This window comes from Mustela putorius, unplaced genomic scaffold (assembly GCF_011764305.1).
Source record: "Mustela putorius furo isolate JIRA1106 unplaced genomic scaffold, ASM1176430v1.1 tig00003972_pilon_pilon_pilon, whole genome shotgun sequence".
NCBI classification, from domain to species: domain Eukaryota; kingdom Metazoa; phylum Chordata; class Mammalia; order Carnivora; family Mustelidae; genus Mustela; species Mustela putorius.
In genome coordinates this window covers 26,045,488-26,057,819 of record NW_025422115.1, presented here as the reverse complement: position 1 = coordinate 26,057,819, position 12,332 = coordinate 26,045,488, and the positions used below count along the sequence as shown (strand labels likewise).

Genomic DNA, 12,332 nt, shown 5'->3' with positions numbered 1-12,332 from the left:
TTGGGAGAAGCAGGGCGAGGGGAGCGGGAGGGGGCACAGTGGGACCCGGCTGGCTTCTGTCCAGAAGGAACGCTGGGCTGGCTCGGCCTTCCGAGCTGACTGCAGGCTCGGCCCTCCTTGGCTGTGACCTTGGCCCCCGCGGTTGGCCCGTCTGTGCCCAGTGGACTCGCGGTCCCTGGGTCTCGGCGGCCTGGCAGCCCCGCCCAGCACTGGGGGAGCTCACAAGGCTCCCGCTGGCTTTTGCAGCCACTACTCGGCACTATTCAAGGATCCGTGCTCGCCCGGCTCCAGGCAGCAGGTAGTAGCTGTTGGTCTCCAGGACCACGTACTGGTTAGGGCTCTTTCAGCTGGCGTGTGGTCATTCAGGGTTATACCATATTCACTCTCACTGTCCAAGTGAGCTCGAGGGCATCCCGGAGGCTGAGAGGCCAGGGTCCCAGGGCCCTGCAAGCCGCCCAGCTGTGGGTCGATGGGGCACATCCTGGGGACACAGAGGCACTTTGGAGAAACCCCCTGAGACCTCTGCCTGGGGTTGGCATGTTGGACCTCCGGGGAGGATGCTGCATTCCAGCAGCAGTGGCCACTGCCCAGGGCAGCATGGCCTCCTGGCACAGGCGAGCCCGGGATGACTTGGTTCCCATGGGGCCGACAGTAGCCCGTGAGCTGGGAGTTGAGCTCAGACCTTGTCCGGGGCTGGCCTGCAGGCAGCCTGGGGGCCCAGGGGGTGGTGGCCCCACTGGGGAAGTTGGGTGGATGTCCCCAGGGACCTGGGCCCCCTGCAGTGGTTTGGCCCATCCCAGCTTCAGCCACCCCAATTTAGTGTCTCCTAAACTCCTGCTAACCTTCAGGCAGGAGAGACTCGCATCAAACCTAGAGGGCAGCTGTGCGGAGGGGGTGGAGGGGTGGGGGTGGGTCTCCAAGCTTGCCAGGAGTTTATTTTTAATCCTGGCTCAGGTTTGATGGTATCAGCAGCACTTAGAAGTGCTGGGAGTCATCTGTGAGCCCCTCCCTGCCTGAAAGGGTTAGGAGTGCCTGTCTGCAGATGTAGACCTTGGTCCTGGGGGGCAGACCCCACCCCACGACAACTCAGTGGGAGAGCCTGTTACCTCCCCAAGAGATCTCCCAATGGGCTGGGGAGGACTGCTTGGAGCCCAGCCACTGCCCTGGGTCTCTATGTCTCCCGACCTGCTGCGGGTCACATCTCTGAGGGCTCTCTCGGCCAGTGCCCCGGTGGAAGGTGCTGGACACCCGGCCTCTGCTGTCACCCACTCACCTTGCTTGACCTTCTCCCAGACATTGTAGTGACAAGGACAAATCAGGCAGGAGTGGTCTCCCATTGACGGGAGGTGTGGCCATGGGGACAGAGGCTTGTGGTCCAAGAGGCCTATACACTGGGTTTCCACACAACACAGGGCTGCCTACTCCTCTCCATAAAATCCATGATGGCCTTTACCCTGGTCTGCCCAGGACCCTCCGAGATGCCCCTGCCCCCACTTTCTACAGAACCAGCCCACGGGTGGCTTGGCAGTGTGATCACACGGGGGCCAGCAGTGAGGGGAGCCCCTGCCCACTCATGCCCATTAGGGCAACTTGGGAAGCCATCAGTGGGCTCTAGGAACAGACTTAGAACGTGGAGAGAGGCCCAGGGTGGACGCGAGCCCTTTGCAGGAGCCTCAGAGGGAGAGCAGTCGAGGTACACATGCTCAGGAGCCCCGGGCTACTTGGCCAAGCTGAGGGGACCTTGGAGACACGGTTTTCAGGCCATACCATGGGACGGTGGTGGGGGGCACGCCAGGGTGAGCCCATGTGGCAGACACACGGGGACAGGGGCCTGATGGTGAGCCAATGTCAGGGTCCCAAAGGAGGAAGGACCTGCACGACCTGGGCCACGCTGGGGGGCGGATCCGAGGTTCATTTGCTCGGCAGACACCAGCCACATGTAGACCTGGCGCTTGGGAAAAGTGGGCCGGGACTGTGGCCCAGACCCTGGCCTCAGCCCCTGCCCCTCCGGCTGAGGCCTGACCTGCAGTTTCCTGTCCCTGGGGCCGCCGGTCCCCAGAGACCTCCTTTTAGGTTTGGAGCCTTTCCACCTCCTCCGTGCAGGGGGGCCTGAGCCCCGCCACTCACTCGGCTCCTCCGTCTCTGGCTGCCTCTCTCCATCTCTGCCCCCCCCCTCGCCGGCTCCCTCCCGCTCCCCGCGCCCCGCTCCCCGCGCCCGGCCGCGGGGCTCCCTGCCTGCCGCCCTCCGGTGCGCCTGGCGTCCGCGCCTTGGCCGCTCGCTCCCTCGCCGCACCTTCCCTCGCGTCCCTGTGGCGCCCGCGGGGCCCGTGTCCCCGCGTCCCTCGCAGCCCCGCGTCCCTCCCCGCCGCGCCCCTCCCCCGCCGCTACCGCATTGCCGTACCGCAGGGCGCAGTGCACTGCGCGCGCTCCGTCGATAGGTGGACCCCCTCCCGGAGAGATAAAACCGCCCGCGCCGGCGCCGCCGGTCCCTCTGGCTGAGACCTCGGCTCTGGGTAAGGACGCTCGGCCTCGGGGTCTCCGCCTCCGCCCCCGGCCTTCGGCAGCGGGTCGGCTCTCCGGGGGCCGGGCCGGGGCGGAGGGGGGCCCCGCAGAGGGGCGAGGCTCGCGCCGGGCGAGGCTGTGCGGCTCGCTCCGGGCTTCGGCGGGCCCCAGGGCTCCGCTCGGTCCCCCGGCGACGGCGGTGGGGTGGGGGCCCCGCGGTGGCGCTTGTTTATGCGCTGGTGCCGGCTGGGGACAGGTCTTCTGGGCGTCGGCGATCGCCCCGCAGCTGTGACCTTGGGGCCGGTGGCGTGAGGGGTGCTGAGGGGTTGCCGCAGGGTCCTCAGTGCCCTCAGTGCCGGGGCTGTTGGGGCTGCGGGGCAGAGGGCGAGACAGGGAAGACCCCGGGGGGCATCCGCCACCCCACCCTGTGGCCCGGGAGGCGTCCACTTGGCGTCCGCACCCTAGGGTGCGCCACTGCTGCCTACTTTCCCTCCCCCAGCGCCCTGCCCCCTCCTGGGCTGCCTAGGTTTCTCCACTGACCTCCAGGATGGGGCAGGGGTTGTGGCCCTGGGCCCTCACGGAGGGAAAGGCGGAGGGGGTCCCCTGCCCCCACCAGGCTGCAGGCATCTCTGTCTGGCACTTCCTGGGCTTGGCTGCTGGGGCCAGATTGCTCCCCACTCTGAAGAGCAGGGACCCCACCTCCCTGCCCTCCAGTCGGCCCCCTGCCGGGATCCGGGAGAGCCCAAGCTATTCTAGGCCCCTGATCTGGGCACCACCGCCCTGTGGGCGCTCTGGCCCAGCCCGTCTCCCCTGGTGCCAGCCTGCCTGGCAGGGACGAAGGGAAGATGGCGCCCTCCCTGCTCGAGGAGGGGAGTGGGGAGCCCTGACCATTTCTCCACCCCAGCAGCAGCAGCGCCTGTGGGGGTGGGGTACAGCGGGGCCCAGGACTCCCGGTGGGGGAGCAAGCACCAGGGACAGGACTGCAGCGCAGGGCAGAGTGACTCATCACCCGGCTCCCGACTGGCCATGGGGTTTGCCCAGCTCTTGGGAGGGCGGTTAGCCTCCTTCGTGGGGGTGCTCTGTGGGCATGACACCCAGATATTTAGGGCAGATTGGACCGCTGGGGCTTGCCATCTGACCCAAATGGGCCAGGCACAGGCTGGGGGGGGGTCTTCCTGCCCCACCAAGTGTGGGAACGTGGCCCCGTGGGAGAGTCGGCAGGCAGGGGCGTGCTTGCAACCTGTGCTGGCCGGTGTGTTTGCTGGCTTCCCTCTGAGGCTCTCCATCACTTGTCCCCTCACCCCAACCCCCAGAATCCGCGCTCAGCAGCCCCCCCACCCTGAGCCACAGCGCTCCAGGCCGTCCCAGCCCTTCCCCGCACCCCGGGCAGAATGGGCAAGGAGAAGACCCACATCAACATCGTGGTCATTGGCCACGTGGACTCCGGCAAGTCCACCACGACAGGCCACCTCATCTACAAGTGTGGAGGCATCGACAAGAGGACCATTGAGAAGTTTGAGAAGGAGGCGGCGGAGGTGAGCCTGCCCCCCTCGCCCCCGTCCACAGAGAGGACAGGGTCCACACGGTGGCTGGGCTGGAGCTTCCCTGACTCTGGGGCACAGGGCTCAGCTGATCTCCTCCAGGGCAGGAAGGCAGGAGCCCTAAAGGCACCCGCGTGGGGCACAGGGACCCAAGAGAGCCCAGCTGGAGTGGCTGTGGGGGGCGGCGGCCTCTCTCTGGAGCCCTGCTTGGTGTGGGCAGAGGGAATTCCTGCTCCACAGGGGTCCACACCAGGCTCTGGAACTCTCTGCCACATTGGGCTTGAGAAGCCTGCACCCAGGGTGGGGTTCCTGGGTCCCCAGGGCTGAGTTCTGGGGCTGGAGGTGATGCTGCCCTCACTTGTCCTGGGGCCGGGCCAGGCCTCAGGGTGGCTATTAATAGCTGACTGATGGGCACTTAGCCCATCAGCTCCATTTTCTCGTGCTGGGCTGGGGAGGGCTGCCCGTCCGGGGTGGCACTCTTTTGGGGGGGGGGGTCCTGGTTGCCTGGGGAGGAGAGGCAGGGCCCCGTTGGCTGACCTCTTTTCTCTTAAGTGGCTGGGACCTATGGGTGAGAAGCAGCCACAGAGTGGGGGGGGGTCTGCTCTTGATAACCTCTGTGCCCGCCCTGGGCTTGGGAGAAGCTCCTGTCTCGGAGGCTGTGAGGGTTCTTTCCTGGATGATGGGGGGTCGGGGCCAGGGCCCAGGAGGAGTCAGGTGCTGGCCTGGGCTGACCCTGCTCGAGTGTGTGCGTGTGTGCGCGTGTGCGCGTGCGTGTGTTGGGGGGATTTGTTGCGCTGGGCTGTCTCCTTCCGCGCCTCAGCCCAAAAGCTGCGTCACTCCCTGCTTCCCTGCGGGACTGGAGCTGGGGGAGGCTGTGGGTGTTTGCAGGATGTCTGGTTCAGGTCTAGCTGGGTCCCCTCTGGGGCCCGTCTGGGTGGCCCTCTGGGCTGGGCAGCCTCCCCGGAGGGCAGAGCACTGTCCACGCACAGCCCTGAAGGGAGATCTGCCTGCTGGACAGAGGCCTCGGCAGCTGCTCTGAGCACAGCTCTGACCCAGGGCACGGGGGTCTCGCTGGGTGGGGCACCGACATTTGCAGGGGGAGCACAGAAGGCGAGGAGGAGCCTCAGCGCCACTTGGGAGCGTCTGTAGAAAGAGCTGGAAAGCCAGGCCCTCCCGTGAAACACATCCCTTCTTTTTTTCCCTTAAAAAAAATTAGAGGGTTATTTTTTTGGCTTGACACCTTGACGGTGATGTTGTCCGCCTCTGGCTGACGCAGGGATCTGATCTGCGGACGCTGGGGTGGTCAGCTTCCGATAGAGGGGCACCCGTGGCGGGGGGGGGGGGGGGGGGGGGGGGGGGGGGGGGGGGGGGGGGGAGGCGTTGAGATCGCCTGGTGGCTTCCCTCCAAGCCTGATTCCCAGGCCCTTGCGCCACCTACTGGCGGACGTTCGAATGGCCACCATCCAGGTGGCAGGAGGCCGGACCTGGGCACACAGGGTGGCGGGGCTCGGGCAGGGCAGGGTTGAAGTCCCGGGGTCCCTCAGAGGTCCTCGCCTCTGGCTCCCTCATCCCAGAGATGGGCTCAGAGCCCCGGGGACCCAGGGGGGCGCCTCTGCTGTGACGCGTTCCCACGGCCAGCCGGCTGAGTCCTGGGTTCCTCCCTGTGCCGCGCCCCACCCCTGCAGATGGGGAAGGGCTCCTTCAAGTACGCCTGGGTGCTGGACAAGCTGAAGGCCGAGCGGGAGCGCGGCATCACCATCGACATCTCCCTCTGGAAGTTCGAGACCACCAAGTACTACATCACCATCATTGACGCCCCCGGCCACCGCGACTTCATCAAGAACATGATCACGGGCACGTCCCAGGTGGGCGGGACACCCGTTTGGGGGACACCTGGGGGCCCGGGGCCCTTGAGGGGCAGCTGGGTCTCCTTGGCTTCCTGCCCAGGGCGTGATGCTCCGGACGTTTGCTGTCCCCCGCCCCCCCCCGGTACAGAGTCCCCCAGACAACTGATTAGGGGCCCCAACATCTCAGCCAGGAGGGGTGTCCATAAGGACCGCCGGCCACTGCCAGGGCTGCCTTGGCAGACAGACAGTTGGACAGACAGACAGACGCAGACAATCAGACATCGCCAGGCCATTCACACAGAGGAGCCCCTGCTGCCGCCCCCTCCTGTCGGGGACCCCGAGGCCCATCCCCGGGCAGCTGCCTGGAGGGGCCTGGGGCTCACAGGGCCCGACCTGCCGGACAGGCGGACTGCGCAGTGCTGATCGTGGCGGCCGGCGTGGGCGAGTTCGAGGCGGGCATCTCCAAGAACGGGCAGACCCGCGAGCACGCGCTGCTGGCCTACACGCTGGGCGTGAAGCAGCTGATCGTCGGGGTCAACAAGATGGACTCGACGGAGCCCGCCTACAGCGAGAAGCGCTACGACGAGATCGTCAAGGAGGTCAGCGCCTACATCAAGAAGATTGGCTACAACCCGGCCACGGTGCCCTTCGTGCCCATCTCTGGCTGGCACGGTGACAACATGTTGGAGCCCTCGCCCAACGTGAGTGCCCACGGACAGTGGCGGGGCCGCCGGGACCCTCCCTGGGCGCCCAGGGTCCTGGGGTATGCGTGGGTCGGGCTCAGTCAGGGCCAAGCCCAGGGTCAGAGGACCCGTGCGCAGGCTGCCCTCAGCCTCCCCCCGGCCTGCTCCGTTCCCCTCACCTGCAGGAGCAGGGGCCCCTGCCCGGTGGCTCAGCCTGGCGACGAGCCCGTTTGCGTGAACTGGGGCCCTCCACTCTGCCCCCCAGGAGGCCCCCAGAGGCTCTTCTCTGGCCGGGGCCCTCTGTCAGGTGGAGAGTGCAGGAGCAGCGGCCGCTGGGGGCCAGGCCTGAGGGCCCTGTCTCTGGACAGTTACTGTTCATCTCCCCCAGGAGCCTCCCCAGGGGCTCCGAGCAGGTTCGGCCTTGGGAAGGGCCGAGAGACCCTCCCCCAGCTGGATAAACTGTAGCTCAGGCAGCCTGTGTCTCAGGGACCCTGACTCAGCAGATGGTGAGCCGGAGCCTGAAGCGGAGTTTTCAGAACCTGAGACCAGGCACCTAGACACAGTGAAACAGGAGCACACCCTGGCCTAGGAGGGTGGCCATGTGCTCTGGCCGGTGCCATGGCCACCACAATGAGGGAGGCAGGCATGGAGGGGAGACTGTCCTGGAGCCCCGCGGCCAGGGCGCAAGGCTGGGGACCGCGCCCCCATCTTGCTGGGCTGCATGTTTGCATGTGGTAGGTCCCACAGAAGCTGGCGCGCGCACACGCGCACACACACACACACACACACACACACAAAGATGGCGCGCACTCGTGGGTGAGCTGACCGCACCCTCCACCCGGGGAGCCCGACAGAACACCGGCCCCTGGACATCCCGTTCCCGACCCAAGTGCAGGGCGCTCTTGCTTGATCTGTGCTGTCTAGGGGACACTGTCCCTGGAGTGGCCTGGGCAGTGCCGCCGGCCCCTTCCCCTCCTCTCTGCCTGTGGCCAACGGGCTGGGGGGGGGCCCTGTGCCAGGAGGGCATTGGGTGTGCGGTCAGGAGAAGCCATAGGCAGGGAGGGTTCAGCCGTGCCTGGAGACAGTTGGCGCAGTGGTTAGGGAGGAAGGTTGCACTCTCTACCTGGAGCCTGCCCCCTGGCCCAGCTCCGGCCCTTCTCGCTCTGGTGCCAGCCCTGCCCAGGGATCTGAGGGTGCAGGAAAGGGGGCTGAGCTGGGCTGGGCCCTGCTTCTTTTCCCAAACCTCCTTTCCCAAGGCTTCTGTGATGTTGGGAGTGTGAACTGGTGGGTGGGGAGGGTACAGGCCACCTGGGCCACACCTTGATGGACATGATCTGGCTTCTGGTACAGAGCTGGCCGGCAGGGTCTGTGTGCCCCTGCTCCTCAGACCCCCTCGGGTCAGATGCCTCCTTCAGGGTTCCGGGAAGGTCCTGGGGAGGCCGTGGGGCTAGGATGTAGGGCAGGGTGGGTGTAGGTGGTCTCCACCTCCAGTGGATACTTTCTTCCTGTCCAGATGCCGTGGTTCAAGGGCTGGAAAGTGGAGCGTAAGGAGGGGAATGCCAGTGGCGTGTCCCTGCTGGAGGCCCTGGACACGATCCTGCCCCCGACACGCCCCACAGATAAGCCCCTGCGCCTGCCGCTGCAGGACGTGTACAAGATTGGCGGTGAGTGGGGGTGCAGGTTCCCCTGGCTGCGGGCGCCTGGCCCAGCCGACCCCGGCGGGCTCTGCCCCTCGCACCCACTCTGAGACCAGGGCCCTCGACAAGGGGCTTTTGAGGCCAAGTTGTCTGCCTCTCCCCCAATGCCATAGACTTTCTGGGGGACCATCCATCCGTCTGTCCATCCGCCATCCATCCCTCCATGCAGACAACTGTTTTCCCCCACACATCCATCTGTCCATTCATCCATCCATTCATCTACACGTCCGTTCGTCCATCCGCACAGTCATCCATCCGTCTGTTTGCCTCACACAGCCATCGTCCATCCGTCCACCCAGCCACCCACTCACCCACATGCCCATCTCTGTCCACACCCCCGTCCACCCCCGCCCGTCCATCTGTCCATCCATCCGCCCACCTACCCACCCCTACCCATTCATCCATCTGTCCAGGGTCATCTTCCCCTCAGCTAAGCACTCAGCCCTATGCCAGGAGGTGGTGGCACATGGGTAACTCTCATGTCCCCTTCCCCCCATGACATCCCAGTCTCGTGGGAGACAAGATTTGCTCTAGACCAGAGATGACAGGGAGACCGCGAACCAGCACGAGGCACAATCCGGCTATGTGCAGGGGTGTCGCACTCCCCCAGCACCGAGACCGGCCACCAGCCCCAGGCTCTGTCATCCCGCAGCTGGGGTTGGGGGTGGAGCTGGAGCTTCTCCTCTCGCGGAGGGGGCCGGACGCCCACCGAGCAGCTACACGGCCTGAGCAGATCCGTGAGAAGTGCGGGGGCACCTGTGCCCCTTTGGGGTGGCCCCTGACATCAGCAGGCCCAGGTGGCCGGTCCTCCACAGCCCTGTTCTCGTCACACCCGGAGGGGCCTCCCACAGTGCCCCTCCCCCGGGGACAGCTGCCACCTGGGGGCAGGGACAGGCCTCCAGGTCCAGACGGGCTCCCCTCTGCGCGTGTTGCCCTCACCTTCTCCTGCGCAGGCGTTCCTGGGGGTTCTCTTGTGTTCGGTCCCTTTCCTGCCGGGGTCAGGGTAGCCTCTGCCGCTCTCCGAACCTCAGTGCCAGCCTTGTCCCACCTGCCCCTCACGGCCCTCCTCTCCGCGCAGGCATCGGCACCGTGCCCGTGGGCCGGGTGGAGACAGGCGTCCTCCGGCCTGGCATGGTGGTGACCTTCGCCCCCGTGAACATCACCACGGAGGTGAAGTCTGTGGAGATGCACCACGAGGCCCTGAGCGAGGCTCTGCCCGGGGACAATGTCGGCTTCAACGTGAAGAATGTGTCGGTCAAGGACATCCGTCGAGGCAACGTGTGTGGGGACAGCAAGTCCGACCCTCCCCAGGAGGCTGCCCAGTTCACCTCCCAGGTGGGCGGCCGGTCCCTCAAGGACAGGAACAGGGAGGTCCTTGGCATTAGCAGAGTGCTCGGCAGGGATCAAGAGAACCGGACCCTTGCCTGGCCAATGAGGCTGTCCGGGGCTTGGGTCAGGGCTGGGGGCCTCACGGGGACAGCACACGCTGGGGCGGGCCCGGCTTCGTTGCTCGGAGCCTCCCTGAGGTCCCATGTGGGTCCTGAAAATGTTTCTGTTGCTGGACTTCTCCGTAGTATTTTATCCTCTACATTCTCCCTGTGCCCTCTCTGATCGCCGCCCCACACGACAGGCTCCCGCGAGGTGGACCGGAAGGGCAGGACTTGTGCTGCGGCTCCTCATCCCGCCTCAGCTCTGGCCCGGGCACACGGCATAAGCCCTGCCCACTGGCCCTTCCCACAGGGCACCGGTCGGTGGCTTATCTCTTGTGGTTCGCCAAGTGCTTCCTGAGGACCCTGGGGTCCGTGCCAGGGGTGTGGGTCCCCCATGGCCTGACCTTCCCTCACGGCCGGCCCCCAGCCCCAAGCGATTCCAGCCTCCCTCGGGGCTGACGTCCCCTTTCCCACTCGGGGCGTGTCTGACAGCCCTGCGCACGTCTTTGCCCAGGTCATCATCCTGAACCACCCGGGGCAGATCAGCGCTGGCTACTCACCGGTCATTGACTGCCACACAGCCCACATCGCCTGCAAGTTTGCAGAGCTGAAGGAGAAGATTGACCGGCGCTCGGGCAAGAAGCTGGAGGACAACCCCAAAGCCCTGAAGTCGGGAGACGCAGCCATCGTGGAGATGGTCCCTGGGAAGCCCATGTGTGTGGAGAGCTTCTCGCAATATCCACCTCTTGGTGAGCTGGGCCGGGGGCGGAGGGAGGCGCAGCCTAGATGGGGCTGGTCCGGGCTGCGGCAGAGGGCCGCATGGGGCGGCATGGGGCGGCGGGCGGGGGGTGTCCTGCACTTTGCTGTGGCCTCCAGCCTCCATCTCAGGGAGCGTTGGTGGCCCTGCCGGGCAGCTCTGGGAGGAAGACCCCAGGCCCACAGCCAGTCTGGCGGCAGAATGAGGACTGCCCGCTGGGCGTCCCCTGGCCACAGGTACCCCTAGGATGCCCCGCAGGCCCGTGTCCGAGAGCCCCCTTGTGCGGGTTGCTGGCCCGCGTCGTCCGGCCGAAAGGGTCCACTCCCGGCCAGGCGTGTCCCGGAAGCCCCCCAAGGCCTGGGGCCGGTCCTGGGGTCGTGCCTGCCGCCTAAGGAGACCAGAGCTGATAGACATTCTCGCTCTAGTGTCTCCCACTCCGCGGGCTGTGGACCGCACCGCCCGCCCCCGGAAACGGCCCGGGGAGGGAGGATGCTGTGAGCTCGAGTGCGCCTGCGCGTGGCATCCCGGCCCGGGGCGGGGGTGGGGGGGCGGGGCCCCGCTGGCCCCTCACGCCCCCTCCCCGCAGGCCGCTTCGCGGTGCGCGACATGCGGCAGACGGTGGCCGTGGGCGTCATCAAGAACGTGGAGAAGAAGAGCGGCGGCGCCGGCAAGGTCACCAAGTCGGCGCAGAAGGCGCAGAAGGCGGGCAAGTGAAGCGCGGGCGTCCGCGGCGCGACCCTCCCGGGCGGCGCCGCGCCCCGCCCCCGGCCCCGCCCCCGGCCCCGCCCCCGGCCCGGCGCCCCGCCCCCCCGCCAGGCGCACGTCTGCACCTCCGCTTGTAAGAGGCTCTCGGTCAGCGACTGGATGCTCGCCATCAAGGTCCAGTGGAAGTTCTTTAAGAGGAAAAGCGCCCCTGCCGCCCCCGCTTCCGCGCCCAGCCTTCGCCGCGCTCAGTGCCCGTTTTACCAATAAACTGAGCGACCCCAGACCCGTGTGCGCCTGCTTCTGGGTGGGGTGCGGAGGGGTGGGGGCCGTCCGCCCGGCGCTCTCCCCAAGCCCCTTCCCGCCCCCGTGTCCCACCTGCGCCCGCCACCAATGCCGGTGGCCTGGCCGGTGTCCTGCCGCGCTACCGGGGGGAGGGGGGAGCCCACGCTGGGCCCCCCGCCCTGGAGGCCTGATCCTAAGTCCAGCGGGTCCGGTTTGCAGTGGGGGGGACGGGGGCTTTGGAAATGCCCTCCTGGGGGCGTCCAACACAAAGACTCCGCAGAAGGGGGCTGAATGTTTTGGGGGTCTCTCTGAGGGCCTCTCCTGTCTCCCTCCCCCCACCCCAGCCAGTCACTGTGGCTGGAGAGAATCCCCTCATGCGTCCCGCCCTTCAGTGAGAGCCTGGGTGCTCCCAGGACCTCCAGTCCCTCAAACCCTGCAGAAAGCCCGAGCTGTGGTGCTGACCTTGCTTCCCGGCCGGCCATCCCTGCTCGAGGAAAGCAGCTCTTGCTGTGCAGGGGTTGGTGCTGCCGGAGCTCTGCCCACGTGGGCGCAAGGATGGACCCAGCCATGCTCACAGTAGGGGACGGGACTGGGGGCTCTCCTCCAGGGGAGCAGTAGGCCAACCACGTGAGTCTCTAGGGCTGCTGCAACTGACCTCAAACTGGCTTACGATGGCAGAGGTGTCCTCTCCCGCCGCCAAAGTCACCGCGACTGGACATAATTCGGGCATTGGTGGGGCTGTACTCCCCCCAGGGGCTCCCATTCCTTGCCCCTGGCAGCTTCTGGTGGCTGCCAAAGTTCCTTGGCTTGCAGCTGGCCCACTCCAGGCCCTGCCCCACAGTCCTGTGACTTCTCTGTGTATCCGATGGCCTTTGGCATTCTCTTGTA

The 12,332-nt window shown here is 66.7% G+C and overlaps 1 protein-coding gene across 2 annotated transcripts; it reads left to right on the top strand.

Annotated features, from left to right (window-relative positions):
* Nucleotides 1-273: 273 nt before the first annotated feature.
* EEF1A2 (eukaryotic translation elongation factor 1 alpha 2) lies at nucleotides 274-11,443 on the top strand. 2 transcript variants are annotated; one of them, XM_045070689.1, is made up of 8 exons: nucleotides 274-298; nucleotides 3,816-4,037; nucleotides 5,729-5,908; nucleotides 6,295-6,591; nucleotides 8,087-8,237; nucleotides 9,349-9,605; nucleotides 10,215-10,449; nucleotides 11,044-11,443. In XM_045070689.1, exons 2-8 carry the CDS (start codon nucleotides 3,894-3,896, stop codon nucleotides 11,169-11,171), a joined length of 1,392 nt encoding a protein of 463 aa, XP_044926624.1. In that variant the 5' UTR covers nucleotides 274-298; nucleotides 3,816-3,893; the 3' UTR covers nucleotides 11,172-11,443. The 2 variants fall into 2 exon arrangements, with proteins under 2 accessions (XP_044926624.1, XP_044926623.1); XM_045070688.1 differs by lacking the exon at nucleotides 274-298 and adding an exon at nucleotides 2,408-2,513.
* The last annotated feature ends 889 nt before the right edge of the window (nucleotides 11,444-12,332 follow it).

What these genes read in the sequence shown, in the direction of transcription:
- EEF1A2 (XM_045070689.1), top strand. Translation starts at nt 3,894, where the DNA reads ATGGGCAAGGAGAAGACCCACATCAACATCGTGGTCATTGGCCACGTG. An exon ending in TGTTGGAGCCCTCGCCCAAC is followed by an intron (nt 6,592 to 8,086) that starts GTGAGTGCCCAC and finishes CTTCCTGTCCAG; the next exon opens with ATGCCGTGGTTCAAGGGCTG. An exon ending in CTGCCCAGTTCACCTCCCAG is followed by an intron (nt 9,606 to 10,214) that starts GTGGGCGGCCGG and finishes GTCTTTGCCCAG; the next exon opens with GTCATCATCCTGAACCACCC.